General features: G+C 58.7%; 1 protein-coding gene and 1 non-coding gene across 3 annotated transcripts; one reads left to right on the forward strand and one right to left on the reverse strand.

Annotated features, from left to right (window-relative positions):
* Positions 1-473: 473 nt before the first annotated feature.
* On the reverse strand, positions 474-564 carry TRNAR-UCU. The gene is given in 2 exon segments: positions 474-509; positions 528-564. It is a non-coding gene; the product is annotated as a tRNA-Arg (tRNA).
* Positions 565-1044: 480 nt separating this feature from the next.
* On the forward strand, positions 1045-14966 carry SLC27A4 (solute carrier family 27 member 4). Of its 2 annotated transcripts, XM_040225263.1 has the most exons (13): positions 1045-1216; positions 2514-2680; positions 4226-4620; positions 6364-6522; positions 7950-8019; positions 8128-8219; positions 9279-9388; positions 9641-9850; positions 10027-10153; positions 10690-10827; positions 10966-11130; positions 11228-11374; positions 14141-14966. In XM_040225263.1, exons 2-13 carry the CDS (start codon positions 2520-2522, stop codon positions 14296-14298), a joined length of 1932 nt encoding a protein of 643 aa, XP_040081197.1. In that variant the 5' UTR covers positions 1045-1216; positions 2514-2519; the 3' UTR covers positions 14299-14966. The 2 variants fall into 2 exon arrangements, with proteins under 2 accessions (XP_040081197.1, XP_040081199.1); XM_040225265.1 differs by lacking the exons at positions 1045-1216; positions 2514-2680 and adding an exon at positions 2687-4101.
* The last annotated feature ends 1356 nt before the right edge of the window (positions 14967-16322 follow it).

Here is a 16322-nt window from a genome sequence, read left to right on the forward strand (position 1 = left end):
CACTCCGGGGGCCAGCAAAGGGTTCATACGCAGCACTCCGGGGGCCAAGTTTATTGCCGTCCCAGAAGCACTGGCGCTAGCCTGAGGTCTGCAGGAGCGTGGAGGGTGGGGGGGCGGGTTCTGAACCTTATGGCACTCAAGTCAGTCCACTTCAGTCACTCAGTCGTGTCCGACTCTTTGCGACCCCATGGACGGCAGCATGCCAGGCCTCCCTGTCCATCACCACCTCCCTTACTCAAACTCATGTCCATCGAGTTGGTGATGCCATCCAACCATCTCATCCTCTGTCGTCCCCTTCTCCTCCCGCCTTCAACCTTTCCCAGGAAGGATCAAGGTCTTTTCAAATGAGTCATTTCTTCGCATCAGGTGGCCAAAGTATTGTAGTTTTTCAGCTTCAGCATCAGTCCTTCCTTCTTATGGCACTGGAGGCCACAAAATATCCCACTGGAAGTGAGAAAGGGGCCGTCAAAATTCGACTCTGGTGGGACTCGAACCCACAACCTTTGAATAGCCACACCCAGGCCGGCTAGAAGTCCAATGCGCTATCCATTGCGCCACAGAGCCGGTTGCTTATCCTCCCCCGCGCCGGCATACCTCTGCCTGAAAACCCGCCCTTTTAGCGCCCTGCTAGGGGCCTTTGCCGAACTCTTTGTCAGTGTCTGGGCGCGGATTCCCGGAATCCCCGCCAGTGGTGCGGTGGGGTGGGGAGGGGTGCTCTCCCCCACGTCCGGGCGCCCACGAGTTGGGGGGAGTGGGGGTCCAGGAAGAGCCCGCCTGTCTCCTCCCGGCCTGGCGGGGGCGCGCGGCGCGCGAACTACAATCCCCAGCGTGCGGCGCGGCGCCCCGCCCGAGGCCGTCGCGCGCGTAGGGGGCGGGCTGAGTCCGGCGGAGCCGGGCGCTCAGAGGCTGCGCGGCACCGGCCGGCTCTGCGGCTCGCTCGCCCGTGGGCAAGGCGCCGGAGGAGGTCTCGCCGGCCGGCGTAGCCGGTTTGGATGGCGAGAGGCGGGCGGGGGAGGAGCGCCGCGGGCGGGCGGGGCCGGGCGGCGGGCGGGGCTGGCCAAATGGCCCGGGCCAGCCGAGGCACAAAGCCGGCAAAACGCTGCTGAGAACCTGCTCCGCGCGCCCGGGAGCGGCTGATGCGCGCCGCGTTCCCTACTCTGCTACAGCCGGCGGGCCGCATCTGGACAGGGTGCCCCGCGGCGGGGGCTGACGCCAGGTGAGCACAGGCCAGAACAATGGGTCTCCGGGCGAGAGAATGCGCCCGGTCGAGTCCGGGGGAGGTGGCAGTACCGGCTTGGGCTGGGGGCGGGGGGAAGGGGAAACGGGGCGCGCCCTACTGCTCTGTCTCCTTGCCGGGCGCTCTGTTACCCTGGCTTTTTAGGGGCCGGTGCGATCCGTAATGACCTGGGATCGCGGCCCCGGGCGATCTGGGCATCCCATTCCTTCCTCGAACACAACCCTCAGCCTTTCGGGACGGGTTCTTGCCTTCTGCCCTGACGGACTCTGGGAGACCACAGTTCTAGGGACCTTGGAGACCTTTGGCATTGGAGTTGGAGGCGCTGGTGCAGTCCTCCTCCTGGCTGTTGCTTTTCGTGTGGCGGAGGAGGGAGATGGTCTAAGGGTCCGGACCATGTCTTCATCCTGGCTTGGAGAATCTCAGGCTACCCCATAGCCGTGACCTTCCGCCCCTCCCCAGGATTAGGAGAGCCTGAAGGCAAACAGCCCAGTCTGCTGTCCCTTGAGCAAGTCTGAAAAGTGCTAGGAATAGAGTCCGAGAGCCCTAATCTCAGCCCTGCCAGCTGTTCCTCTTCCCTTAAGCCCCAGTTCCCGAAGAGTCATCAGAGCGGCTTGCTGAGTGTGTTTGTGGGGGTGCCTTCAAGGTCTTCTTTCTCTCAATACTTTTCTCCTCTGGGCAATCACCTCTCTGGCACCTCCAGGCTCTTACCTGTTTTCTCCATCGCCCCCTGTGGGTCAGCAGAGGCATGGTGCTCCCAGGCCTAAGGGCAGGGACTGAGCAAGGCCCTTTCCCAAGAAGCTGCCTCTCTGGGTGTTGTGGCTTGGCCTTATCATCCACAGAAACTCCCTAGATCTTCGAGTGGGAAGTCGAGCCAGAGGCACTTAAGTCAATACCAAGCCATTTTGGTTGGGATCCTAGATGTCAGGCGAGTAGACTGTCCTCTGAGACCAATGGTCATTACACCCATTGCACAGAGGGGAAGACTAAGGACTAAAGTGGGAAAGGGACTTGTCCAAGATCATTCAGAGAGTCCTAGGCAGAGATGGGACTGGGAGTCTAGAACCAGCCTCTGACCCGCAACCCAGCTCCTTACCTCAAGTCCAGGCCTTTAGCCTGACCCTTCCAGACTGTCCTGGGATGGGACCCAGTCCTCAGCTACCCTACTCCATCTGACCTCACTACACATTGACCATCTGAGATGATAGAGGCCTGGCTGCCCGGGCCAGGAGGTAGGGGACCCAGGCACTTGGGTCCACTGACTGCCCTGTCCCCACAGGCCACAATGCTGCTTGGGGCGTCTCTGTTGGGGGTGCTGCTGTTCTCCCGGCTGGTGCTGAAACTGCCCTGGACTCAAGTGGGGTTCTCCCTGTTCTTCCTCTACCTGGGGTCTGGCGGCTGGCGCTTCATCCGAATCTTTATCAAGACTGTCAGACGTGATATCTTGTGAGTACCTGGAACAGCCCTTCCTGGGTCTCCTACACTCTTCTGGGTTTAATCTCCCCAAACCAGACCGCATGGCCTCTACCAGCACAGAGTACCTGGGCCCCAAAGGAGCAGTCTTTGCTCCTCATCCTTCCCCTTGCAATAGTACATGGTACCTCCATTGCCACGGTCAAAGTCCCTTCCCAGGAAATCTCCCTAACCTGGTGCCCCTTGGCCTGGAGCAGACTTGGGGGCCTGGTCCATACACTGAACACCATGCATACTGAGGAGACCTCAGTAAGGGGTCCTGAGAAGATGCTGTAGCTTGTAAGAGGGTGAAGAGGAACCCTGTGAAGTCTCTGTCCTCCAGCTGGCACGGGTTCTGGAGGCACCTGAATCATGCCCACAAAGAACCTGTTCCACAAAGAAGGGCAGGTATGGTCCACAAGGAGGATATCCTATACCAGAAAGCCTGGCTGCCACCTGCTCTGCGCCAGACCTTGGGCTGACTCTGGGTGTGGGGTTGAGTGGACAGGGCAGTCCAGGACCTGGGGCAGGCTCAGACTGGTCAGGGAGACTGGCAGGGGACACAGAAAATCCGCAGGCTACCAGGGCCCTGCCAGCAGAGCCCCTAGCAGTCATGGCCGTGTCCCAGCAGCGTGACCTGCACCTGGAACAGGCAGCTCGGCGTTTGTCAATCTGAGCTGATTGCAAAAGGAAGTGTTGAGTGGCCACCGAAGGAAGGATGGTAGCAGCCCAGAGGTGTGGGGGCGTGAAACAGAGAGACGGCTTCAGGCCTGGGCCCTGGGAAATCAGAAGAGGCCTCCCAGAGGAGAAGTAGGTGTGCTTGAGAGTCACCTCCAGGAGGTGGAAGCAGGGGGTGCCAGTCGGAGGGCATGGCAGCAGCAAAGGCGGAGAGGCTGGGGAGCCAGGAGAGTTCAGGGATCCAAGGTGGCAGGGCAAGGTAGGGGGATGTTGCCAAAAGCTTGCTGTACAAACATTTGTTGAACCTCAGTGCCCTGCCTGGCACTGAGCAGGGCCCAGGAGCAAGATGGTGAGGCAGGACAGAGCCCCACCCTTGCTGGGCCCACAGGGAGGGAGACCACACAAATTTGCAAACTTGTCCTTTTTTACTGGAGTGGTGAGGGGGAGAGGGATGATCGGGGGTGTGCCAGGTCCAGGACGAGGAGTTTGGACTTTGGCTTGGTCCCTGGAGACGTGGAAGGCCCTGACAGAGCCACAGACTCCGAGCAGAGAGAGGGCAACAGGGGTTGAACTCTGGAGTCGGAGGGGACTGAAGTTCAAATGTCAGCACTGCCACGTCGTCCCACCTTGAAGCCCAGGGCAAGTGCTGGGCACCAGTGTCTTCCTCTGTACCGGGTGGGGAGGAAGTCATCACCTGGAGCACGGTGTTATCAGGCAGCATCAGGGAGCCACTTCAGGTGACGCTGTCCTGCACACAGGTGCTGGGAAGGGGGTGTCACAAGCGATCAAGCCAGGGTCTCGGGACCCCCTACTCCTAAGCCTGGCAGTCACAGCTCCCTTGCTCTTCCTCCCCTCCCCCAGTGGCGGCACCGTGCTCCTGAGGGTGAAGGCCAAGGTCCGACGGTACCTACGGGAGCGGCGCACAGTGCCCATCCTGTTTGCTGCCACAGTCCAGCGCCACCCGGACAAGACGGCCCTGATCTTTGAGGGCACAGACACGCAGTGGACCTTCCGGCAGCTGGACGAGTACTCAAACAGCGTGGCCAACTTCCTGCAGGCTCAGGGCCTGGCCTCGGGCGACGTGGCCGCCCTCTTCATGGAGAACCGCAATGAGTTTGTGGGTCTGTGGCTGGGCATGGCCAAGCTGGGCGTGGAGGCGGCACTCATCAACACCAACCTCCGGCGGGACGCGCTGCTCCACTGCCTGACCTCCTCCCAGGCCCGGGCCCTCATCTTTGGCAGCGAGATGGCCCCAGGTGAGCCCTGAGGTGACAAGGGACAGGCAGGGAGTCCCACGGGACTGCCGCAACCCACCTACAGCCCCTGGGGGAGGCTGTGTGTGGCCCAGAGGTTAAGGGCATGAGCCCTGGAGTCAGACGGTGTGGGCTCTTCCCCCCCAACCCCCAGGAGCCGGGAGACCCAGGGAGATGGCAGTCCTCTGCCGCAGTCTCCTCACCACAGCACCGTTTTCAGGGAGGTGCTTAACAGAGTGAAGCATTAACAAAGCGGCTGATGCTAAGTGAGCCCTCAGATATGATGGTAACCATTCTTGTGACTTACTTGCCCTCATCTCAATCAGTTCAGTCACTCAGTCAATCGTGTCCAATTCTTTGCGACCCCATGGACCGCAGCACGCCAGGCCTCCCTGTCCATCACCAACTCCCAGAGCTTACTCAGACTCAATGTCTATTGAGACAGTGATGCCATCCAACCATCTTATCCTCTGTCATCCCCTTCTCCTCCCGCCTTCCATCTTTCCCAGCATCAGGGTCTTTTCCAGTGAGTCAGTTCTTCTCATCAGGTGGCCAAAGTATTGGAGCTTCAGCTTCAGCATCAGTCCTTCCAATGAATATTCAGGACTGATTTCCTTTAGGATGGACTGGTTGGATCTCCTTGCAGTCCAAGGGGCTCTCAAGAGTCTTCTCCAACACCACAGTTCAAAAGCATCAGTTCTCTGGTGCTCCGCTTCTTTATAGTCCAGCTCTCACATCCATACATAGCCTCATCTACCTGACCTGTAAAATGGGAACAAGAAGCTGCTCCCTGCTGTGCCGCAGAGCTTATGTTTATCGGCCACCACACTGGCGCTGACCACATGCTGAGCTCGGTGCTTCACAGAAGCAGCTCTAATCTTCACAAAGCCTGGTGAAAGCAGAGAGTGTCATCTTGGCTTTACAGAGAACGAGACCGAGGTTGAGAGTGGTGCGAGACACTCACCCAGAGCCACACAGCTGTTAAGTGGGTGACAGAACCGAGGTTTGACCTTGGGCTTGACCCCAGTGTGCCTGTTCTCTCTCCCCACACTGTTGTGACTAATGGGCTAATATTGTGGGCTGATGGGCAGAAGGCTACGGAGATGCTGAAACGAGGAGAAGAAGGAGGCGGCAGGGAGAGAGTGAGAGGGTTGGAAGAAGTTAAGAGGAATTATGGCTGAGTGGGCCAGGACTGGCCTGTGCTCTGGGCGCTGAGCGTCTGGGCATCTGTAGTGCACAGGGGAGCCTGAGAGAAGGCCGCCACCCTCTGAAGAGGCTGGAGGCCTGCCAGCCTCTGACCACCCCCCGACTCCTCTCTCCTAACCAGTCCCCCACAGACTAGCATCATACAGTGGATAGAAGCATAAACCTTGAGGTGAGGTAGAGCTGGCTTTGAGCCCCAGATCTGGCAGATTCTAGCTGTGACTCCCTCCTGTGCTTGGGGCCTCAGTGTTCCCATCTGTAAGATGGGCTGTTACTGGTACCTGTTTCCTGAGGTATGTGAACAGGAACCTGAATGTAAAGAGCCTGCCACGTGATCAGCCAGCAGCTCGTGGGAGCCCTTGCTTCTCTCAGCATCTTCCTTATAACAAGTCCCAGGCACTTCGTTCACCTCTCTGCCACCCCCAGCCAGTGTTCTCTAACACCATGCTCAGCCCCGACATGAGTAGAGGTCCCTGGAACACGAGGCAGGGGGGAGGAGGGGTGCCCTGGCCTGCCTATGGATCTGTCTGGTTTCCCCCACAGCTGTCCTTGAGATCCATGCCAACCTGGACCCCTCACTAAACCTCTTCTGCTCCGGTCCCTGGGAGCCCAGCGCAGGGCCCGCCAGCACGAAGCACCTGGACCCACTACTGGAAGATGCCCCCAAGCACCAGCCCAGCCGTCCCAACAAGGGCTTCGTAGGTGAGCCCCTCACCCCCACAGAAGGGTTCAAAGATGGCCAAGAGACAGAGCAGGGCCCTTGGGGCCTGGGTTCTTCTGTAAACTTGCCATGTGACCTGGAATGAGTCATGTCATATCCCTTTTCCATTCGGGGAAAATGAGCCACAGTCCCCAGCTTTTACTGCGAAGACTGGGTGAGCTGGCGTGTATGAAAGTGGCAGGCACTTCTTGGACATGCAGTTCTTGAACAGCCTTCGCTGACGCCCTATGCAGGCAGGAGCAGGTGGAGCCCGGGAGCCTGCCTCGTCCGAGTGTGGGCTGGGCTCAGGCCCTCGGCGAGCCCCTTCCATAGTCACCCAGCACCCGTCCAGGGCAGGCCCCTGTTGAGATCCTCTCCCTGCTCTGGGCTGCCTGCCCCCTGACCCCTCCTCCAGGCAGCCTTCCAGACCCTCTCGCCTCTCTTCTTCTCTGCTCCACAAGCCTGCCTTGTGGACCCCACTGCTTGCCGTGTGGCCTGGGGCGGGGGGGTTCAGAGCCTGGGCCAACTTCATGTCCCAGCTCTACTGCTTCCCTTGTGTGACCCTGAACACCTGAGCTGCTCTCTGAGCCTTGGTTCCCAGAGCCGTGAAATCGGGGATGGCAACCGAACCTATGCTTGAGGGCTGGAAAAGGTCTCATGGAGAGCTGGCGTCATTACTGTCTGACCTCTGCCATCTGTGGCTCTTGCGTGCTGGGTGCTTTTGTAAGCTCCTTGAGGGCAGGGCCTCTGGCTGGTTGAGTCTGGTGCCCAGCCTTGGGCTGACATGCCGTGGGCACCCTGTAACACGAGTTACTGTATAACGTGGCATCACCCCGTGGCATGCCGGACCTCCTGGAACCTCCAGCCTGGTGGGACTGAGCCTCACACAGAGACCATGACGTGACTGTCCCTGGTCCTCAGATCTGGGGGGATAAAGACAGCGTTGCTGGTACAAAAGCTGCCTCTGAGCCCTGCTGTCTGCAGCTGATACCTCCCATGTAGTAGGCATCAGCTCCTCTGAGAAAGCCCTCCCTGGAGCTACCTCCCCTCCTTGGAGTTTGGGTCCAGTGCTGCCGCCTGGCTTTGGCAGGCCCTGTGCTTGCCAACACGCAGTGCTTGCTATTGGAAATGCCCGCCTTCTCATCTTCCTGTCCCACTGGGCGGGCACCTCCCTCCTAGGCAAGGCCTGTGCTCATATTAGTCGCTGATGTCACCCTGGCTCTGGCACAGAATGAGGGCTCAGAAGAGTGTGTTGAAGGAGCCAGTGCAGGTATTAGAGCAGGTAGTAATGTCTGGGGTCATCAGGGTAGGCTTCCTGGAATAGGTGTGCCAGGAATGGGTGTTAAGTGATACACACCTACCACAGTCTGACTCTGTGCCCAGCCTTGCACTGGCCCCTCTCACAGCTGCTCCTGCCTGTTTTCCTCAGATAAGCTCTTCTACATCTACACGTCAGGCACCACCGGGCTACCCAAAGCTGCCATCGTGGTGCATAGCAGGTAAGGGGACGGTGCCCTAGCGGGGAGACCTGGGGAGATGGGGCCTGGGGCTCCTCTCCTCCTGCCCTTCCAAGGACCCACGGAGCCCTCAGCCCTCTTCCTTCCCAGGTATTACCGGATGGCTGCCCTGGTGTACTATGGCTTCCGCATGCGGCCTGACGACATCGTCTATGACTGCCTCCCCCTCTACCACTCTGCAGGTAGCCTGGGCCTGCCCCCTCGGTGCCCAGCCATCCCTGAGCCTTCAGAACCCTACCCCTCCTGACAGGCTATGTGTTGTAGTAGAAACATAACAAGCTTTGGAGTCAAATCTGGTTTCAAATCCAGATATGGACATTGACCTTGATGAGAGTGGGCATACCAGCATAATTGGTGGGTGTGGCAGTGCCCCACAGGGCACCTGGGCTGGTCTGACCATTCAGTCCATTTCCACGGGTGTGGACAGCCTGGCTGCTTGGTCTGGGGGCTTTCTAGAAAGACAGATGACTAAATATAGTTCCTGCCCTTAAAGGTGCTTAGAGTTTGAGTATGTGTGTTGGGGGCAGGCTGAATGACAGGAACCCTACCCTGAACTCTCAGGCAAGAAAGGACATTGAGTGCGGGGAGGTACAGGGAGCAAGGAGTTCAACTCAAAGAGGAGCCCAACTCCAGGAAGTCTTCCTGGAGGAGGTGCCCCCCAGTACAGGCAGGTGTGAAGCCAGGCAGGCTAGCTCAGTTCTGGCTGGCTGAATGGCAGTGTTACAGCTTTGGGAAAAGGAGCTTGGGGCCAGCTCCAGAGGCTTCAGGGGACTGTCTAAGTAATGTGCACTTGAACCCGTAGGCACTGGGGAGCCATGGAAGGTGTCCAACTGGGGAGAGATGTGATCAGTTAGAGTTGGAGGGCAGGACAGGGGAAAGGGAGAGTCTTTGAGGGGGTTGGACTGTACAAGAGGAGGCTCTGGAGTATACGATCTCTCTCCTTTGTCTGACTTACTTCACTCAGTACTATATAGCCCCAGGGAACTCTGCTCAGTGTTATGTGGCAGCCTGGATGGGAGGGGAGTCTGGGGGAGAATGGTTACCTGTATATGTATGGCTGAGTCCCTTCGCTCTTCACCTGAAACCATAACATTGTTGGTTAATCAGTTATACCCCAGTGCAAAATAAACCGTTAAAAAAATAAAATGACATCTTTGGTGGCCAAAATAAACAAAAAGACGAGACTCTGGAAAGAAAGGGCTCCTGTCTCCCTGACCCCCGGGTCCCCCCTCTGCCTTCAGGAAACATCGTGGGGATAGGGCAGTGCCTGATCCACGGCATGACCGTGGTGATCCGGAAGAAGTTCTCGGCTTCCCGCTTCTGGGACGACTGTATCAAGTACAACTGCACGGTGAGTGAGAAGGAAAAGGGTGGAGCGCCCCTGTGCCCCACACCAGCTCTACGCAGGGACGCCCGTCTTCGAGCTGAAGGCAGCCAGCCGTTTACTCGGGGCAGCACTCCCGTTGCTCAGATGGGGAGACTGAGGCCCAGAGAGGGAAGGGATCGCACAGCCGGCCCTGGGGATAGGAGAGGTAGGGGCTTGGGAGGGCAGCGAAGGCGGGGCAGCCTCCAGGGCCCAGACTCATGCCCGGTCCTCCCCCAGATTGTGCAGTACATCGGTGAGCTGTGCCGCTACCTCCTGAACCAGCCGCCCCGGGAGGCGGAGCGTCAGCACCGGGTGCGCATGGCGCTTGGCAACGGCCTCCGCCAGTCCATCTGGACCGACTTCTCTAGCCGCTTCCACATCCCCCAGGTGGCTGAGTTCTATGGGGCCACGGAGTGCAACTGCAGCCTGGGCAACTTCGATGGCCAGGTGCGGCCCAGGCTGGGGACGCAGCGGGCCCACGGGAGACACAGATGGCGGAGGGGAGGGCGGGCTTCCGGCATGGAGGGCGGTTGCGGGAGCTGGAGCCCGGCTCGCAGCCCCCCAGACTGTCCAGTTTGAGGCCTGTGGCGGGAGAGCCTGGGCCCAAGGCTTGGCCTTTGCAGGTGGGAGCCTGTGGCTTCAACAGCCGCATCCTGTCCTTCGTGTACCCCATCCGGCTGGTTCGTGTCAATGAGGACACCATGGAGCTGATCCGGGGCCCTGATGGCCTTTGCATTCCCTGCAAGCCAGGTCTGCCCGAGGGTTGCAACTCGGGGTCAGAGTGGAAGGGACTGGCTTAGGAAGGGGACGGGGCAGGGATGGGTGGGTGGGTGCGTGGGTGAGGAGCCCCGTCCTGATCAGCGGCCTGAAGTCAGCTCTTCTCTTAGGGCTGCATGGCATTTATTTCTTGATCCAACCATCCGTTCAGTCACCATCCCATCTACCCAACAGCCCATTCGTGCACGTTCGTGCTGTGGACCCTGGGCCCCGGCTGCCACAGCTCCCCAGCTCTGTGCCTGAGTACCCTCCTGCACGTGGTTGTCCTGAGGAGGTGGTGTGGTACAGGATGCAAACCTCTGAGCAGAGCGGGGCCTGGGGAGTGCTGGCTTTAGTTAGGCCGTCCACGTTGAGCCTGACCACCCTTTCACTTGTTCAGTGACCAAGTGTTACTGAGAAGCTCCCAGCCCTCGGGGCTCCCGGGCTGGGGGAGAAAGAGGGCATTGCTGGGGGCATTTTAGTATGAAGGAGACCCCCGGGGGACCTGACCCTGCCTCCCCTGGCCGCAGGTGAGCCGGGCCAGCTGGTGGGCATCATCATCCAGCAAGACCCCTTGCGGCGCTTCGACGGCTACTTGAACCAGAGCGCCAGCAATAAGAAGATCACCCGGAATGTCTTCAAGAAGGGGGACCAGGCCTACCTCAGTGGTGGGTGGGCACCCCTCCGGAGGCCTTTGCCACCCCTTGGGGAGGGGGGAAGGGATTGAAGGGCCCCACCCTCAGAGAACACCTCCCCCCAACCAAGCCTCTGGGGCACCCCCTCCCCCACACACAACTCCTCTCTAGGTGACGTGCTGGTGATGGACGAGCTGGGCTACGTGTATTTCCGCGACCGCACGGGGGACACGTTCCGCTGGAAAGGCGAGAACGTGTCCACCACCGAGGTGGAGGGCACGCTCAGCCGTCTGCTGGACATGGCCGACGTGGCCGTGTATGGCGTCGAGGTGCCAGGTATCCTGAGAGGCGGGAGGGGCCAGGCGTTTGTGTGGAGCAGCCAGCGGGGTCGTGGCCAGCCAGCTGCTCACCGTCCACTCTGCCGCCTCCCCAGGGACCGAGGGCCGGGCCGGCATGGCTGCCGTGGCCAGCTCCTCCGGCAGCTGTGACCTGGAGCACTTAGCCCAGCTCCTGCAGAAGGAGCTGCCGCAGTACGCCCACCCCATCTTCCTGCGCTTCATGCCCGAGCTGCACAAGACAGGTCTGTCCCCTGACCCCCAGCTCCAAATCATGGGTGGGTGCCGGCTGAGGCCCCTTCCCGGGTCCTTCTAGGGAAACCGTTGTTCGCCCTTCCCCGCAGCCTCTCTGGGTGGTCGGCAACATGACCTAGCTGTGAGCTGACACCGCCTCCAGAGAGAGATGGTGTGTCCATTGTCAGTGGAACCAATGCTGACTGAGTGTGGTGGTCTGCTCCAGGCACTGTGCTTGGGCCCTGGGGATAGAGGTGACAAATTCCAGCAGGACCTGTGTGCTTCCTGGGAGTTTCCAGAACAGGAGGCAGCCACAGGATAAGGAATTGCTAAGATAAAAGAGTGGAATGCAGGTCAAACTGATAGGAAAGGGAACATGACTTGCGGATGACTGGGAAGACTCCCCTGAGGATGCTCCAGTTCAGCCGGAGACCTGAGTGAGAGAGAGAGCACTCTGGGGACGGGAGGTCCTCTGGGCTGTGGGAACAGCCCATGCGGAGTCCCTGAGGCAGGGAGGTGCTTGGTTGCTAGGAGACTGAAAGGAGGCCCCCGAAGCTGGGGCCAGTGAGGGGTGCACAGCAGCATGTAGTGGGATGGGAGGGCACGGGGGAGCCACAGAAGGGTTGGAGCAGGGTAGTGACCCAGTCAGACTCATGTCCTGCAAAGCCTGCCAGCGTCCGAGGGGCTGCAGATGGCCCTGCGGGACGGGGAGATGAGAGAAGGGCAGGGTAAGTGGTGGGTCCAGACAGACAGTGAGCGCCTCGAGGACTGGATGGCTGCTGTGACTTCTGCATCCCGGAGGGACAGGCAGACTGTTGGACCTTAGGCCTCAGACAGGCTTTGCTGAAGAACAAACAGCCCCTGAGCTTACTTAGGGCTCCAAACAGGTGTCTTATTTGCTCACTATTTGTAGGTCGGCAATTTGGGGTGATGTTCAGCTGAGTGTTCTTCTGTTGGCCCCACTTAGCGTCAAACAGTGCCATCAACAGCTTCCCTGGCTATCCAGTGGTTAAGACTCCATCTTGCAGTGCAGGGGTTGTGTGGGTTCGCACACAGGATTGGATCCCTGATCAGGGAACTAAGGCCCCACATGCCTTGGGGTGTGGCCAAAAATAAATTTTTTTTTTTTTTAAGTTTTAAAAGAAATAGTGCCACTGGGTGTGAGGTGGCCTCCCTCACGTGGGGCTCCCAGCTGGTTGGCCCTGCAGCGGTGTCCACATACCTGTCTGCGGTGATGGTGGTGGTCTCTGACCGCTCTCTCCAACACAGCAGCCATCTGCCCCCAGTAACTACTGAGCACTTGAAGTGCAACTAGCATGATGGGGAAACTGAATTTTAAATTTTATTTAATTTACATAGCTACACGCGGCCAGTGATTACCCACTTCAGTTCAGTGGCTCAGTCGTGTCCGACTCTCTGCAACCCCATGGACTGCAGCATGCCAGGCCTCCCTGTCCATCACCAACTCCCAGAGTTTATTCAAACTCATGTCCATTGAGTCGGTGATGCCATCCAACCATCTCATCCTCTGTTGTCCCCTTCTCCTCCCGCCTTCAATCTTTCCCAGCATCAGGATCTTTTCTAAGGTGTCAGTTCTTCGCATCAGGTGGCCAAACTTTTTATTGGAGTTTCAGCTTCAGCATCAGTCCTTCCAATGAATATTCAGGACTGATTTCCTTTAGGATGGACTGGTTGGATCTCCTTGCAGTCCAAGGGACTCTCAAGAGTCTTCTCCAACACCACAGTTCAAAAGCATCAGTTCTCTGGTGCTCAGCTTTCTTTATAGTCCAACTCTCACATCCATACATGACTACTGGAAAAACCATAGCTTTGACTAGACAGACCTTGTCTAAGTGGCCTTTGCTGGGATGGTTCCCCTTTGTTCCACATGGCTTTCCATCCTTCAGAGGTCAGTCTGGTCTCAGGGTGCCCCCAAGTGGATAAGGATGGAAGCTTCAACACCCCTTGAGGCCTAGGCTCACCCAGACCGCCCACAGCGTGGCTTCTGCCACATTCTCTGAGTCAGAGTAAGTTGTAAAACCAGTCTAAATTCAAGTAGGCGTTGAGAAAGACTCCAGCTCTTGCTGGGAGAACTGGCTGATGGACAGGACAGAGGAGAAGCCAGGGCAGGAAGCTGTAAGCATTTCTGGTATCCATCATACCTGAGTTCAAATTCTTACTAGCTGTGTAATGTTGGCCCAGAGATGTGCTTCTCTGAGCCTCAGTCTTCTCATCTATCTAGTGGGGCTAATACCATTGAGGGAAAGATACATAATTTATTAAGGGGGAATATGGTAATTGAACTATTTCAGAGATGCTGAAATCTTGTGCATCTCAGAATCCATAGGATATGGTTATGTCCCTCCCCCAGGGGTTGAGGTGCAATTTCCTGAGATCACTTCTGTACCTGGGAGGTGCTCAGGTTAAAACGAGCCCTCAGGGAAGGCCTGTGTCCTGCCCTCAGTCTGCTGTCACTCAGCACGTGGCCCTGGACAAATAGCGTCCCTTCTTTGGGCCTCAGTTTCCTTGTCTGCAAAGAGGGGTGGGTAACTCCGCCCCCTCCCCTTGGCCAGGGCTGCTGAGGAGCAGTGCATACTGTAATGGATGAAGTCTTCGCAGACTATAAAGGGCTGTGTCCCTCCTCCCACGATTCCCCTCACCGGAGTTCCCTCCAGCCCTCCTCCCTGCCCCTCCTCAACCCAGGTGGGTGGGTTCCTGGAGCTCGGACCCCTGCCCGAGCTCTGACCCTTCTCCCACTTGTCTTCTCCCTCCCTCAGCGACCTTCAAGCTACAGAAGACAGAACTACGGAAGGAGGGCTTTGACCCAACAGTTGTAAAAGACCAGCTGTTCTACCTGGATGCCCGGAAGGGCCGCTATGTCCCACTGGACCAAAAGGCCTACACTCGCATTCAGGCGGGCCAGGAGAAGCTGTGACTGACCCCGAGTCCCTCTTGAGGGCCAGCGGATACTGGATCTAGAGCCCCAGCTCCCACCCTGGACAGGTCCTGGGCGAAGCCAGACCAAAGCAAGCAGAGCCTGGCACCACCCCCCCGGAGGTGCCAACCCCCACTCCTCAAAACTGCCAAGGGACTCACTGCCACCTCCCCGCTCCACCCTGAGGCTTTCTGTGAAAGCTTCAGATCCACTTTATGTCTTCGAGGCCATGTGGGGGTCTCTGGGCCTCAGGCTGAGACTGAGACTGGGCCCGCAGGGTGATGTCTCAGGTCAGGACGAGGGGAAATAGAGTGTCTCCAAGCACTTCACAGAGAACAGGCAGCTTGTAAATGGGACCAGGGCAGAAGCCCTCAGACTCAGGAAGCCAGCACAGTGGGCAAGGAGGGCCGGCGATTGGGCATCTGAAGAGGATCCAGGTCCTGGGACCACACAAGTGCCCCTCAGCCCTACCGGGCAGAAGGGAACCACCCTGCAGCAGGCAGCCTGGACAGGGCACCCCTCTCATCCTCTGGGTGGCTGCCTGGCTGTCCCTCAGGCAGAGCCTCTCTGTCTTTGCCAGTCTGTCCACATCTCCTCCTGGCCTGGCTGTGGGGGGAGAAGGGGTGTGGGGCACTCAGGGGTCAATAAACTCTGCCTTGCCTCCTCGAGCCTGTGTGCACACTCGCCCCGGCCTGCTGGGCCCCCAGCTTGTGCCCCATTCGTTGTTCCCTTGTTCCTTCGTTCATTTAGACCAAGGGATGTGGCAGGTAAGACGCTACAGTCCCCACATCTCAGGTGAGGGGCAGTTCCCACCTGAGCCCTGCAAGGTGTCACTCAGGAGCTTGTGGCCTTGGGCAAGTAACTATCTCTTCTGTGAATCAGGAGGATTCAGAGAGCCGAAGGGGAGCCAGGCTGAGGAACGGGCTGTTCAGAGCCACAGGAGGAAGCCCTAGGCCAGCACAGGGTCCCAGCTCCACACTCCTGCTCATGTTGTTCCTTCTGTCAGGGCTGTACTTTCCCAGGGGGTTGGGGGCTCTCGGGACACAGAGCAGGGTGGCCTGGCCAGCCGGGTGGAGTGTGGGAAGGCTTCCTGGAACCATCTTCCCAGAGCTGGTGAGTCTGCAGTGCTGCTGGAGGGCCAGCTGTCCCCTGGAGCCCATCCCTGGAGTCACACCCAGGCTAGAAGTGCTCAGCCCAGCGGGAAGTGGGGGTGGGGGGGTGGACCCTCACCACCGTCCGTCACTTGACTGGGGTCACAGAGTGAGTACTGGGGACTGCAGTGCCAGCCCCGTGCCCTTCCCGCCACTCAACTGCCGCCTCCTTGGTGCAGAAGGCAGCTCCCATGCCATGCATGCTTGTAGAGCCAACTGGGAGCCACACCCCAGGCCAGCAGCTGAGTGGGTGATAGGTGACCAGGATACGTCTGGGGTACCTCCTGGGGTTGCGGGGTGACCTTTGAAAGACAGTGGAGTTCTGGTGCCACTCTTGGGGCAAGTGAGGGGATGGTAGAGCTGGAGTTGGCCCTTGGAAGGCAATACCTGGTGGGATTTGGGAGTGGCAGGCAAGGGTGCAGTGCCCAAGTATGACCAGCAGAGGGCATGTGGGTCCTGCAGAATCAGATCCAGCCCTTTGCGCTCGGGCAAGGACAACGGGAAGGAGGGACAGAGTCCCCAGTTGACCCCCAGGCAAGGGACCCAGCCCAGAGGACTCCGTGGTGGGCCCTTAATCGGGCTTCCAAGGGGCTGGATTTGACTGATGGTGAAGCTTTGTGTCTTTAACCTTCAGCAATGGGAGGGCTCTCTGATGGGAAGGAGCCCCCAGGGGTGCCTGTTCCTTCCCTTGGGTTGAGCACAGTCACTAAGACCCAATATAGAGGAATGGTGGTCAAAAGCTCCTGCTGAGGCCTGCTCTCAAGTCCATTTGCCAGACTGAGTCTCAGTGTTGCCCCTATAAATGGTGGTCTAGGTAAGAACCCACCTGCCAATGCAGGAGACATGGGTGCGACCCCTGGGTCAGGAAGAGCC

The sequence above is a fragment of the Oryx dammah genome, unplaced genomic scaffold (genome assembly GCF_014754425.2).
Source record: "Oryx dammah isolate SB20612 unplaced genomic scaffold, SCBI_Odam_1.1 HiC_scaffold_25, whole genome shotgun sequence".
In the NCBI taxonomy this organism is placed as follows: Eukaryota; Metazoa; Chordata; class Mammalia; order Artiodactyla; family Bovidae; genus Oryx; species Oryx dammah.

Bases quoted from the DNA above. Each gene is read 5' to 3' on its own strand.
- SLC27A4 (XM_040225263.1), top strand. From the start codon at position 2,520: ATGCTGCTTGGGGCGTCTCTGTTGGGGGTGCTGCTGTTCTCCCGGCTG. The intron at 2,681-4,225 runs GTGAGTACCTGG...CCCCTCCCCCAG, and splicing joins ACTGTCAGACGTGATATCTT to TGGCGGCACCGTGCTCCTGA. The intron at 4,621-6,363 runs GTGAGCCCTGAG...TTTCCCCCACAG, and splicing joins TGGCAGCGAGATGGCCCCAG to CTGTCCTTGAGATCCATGCC.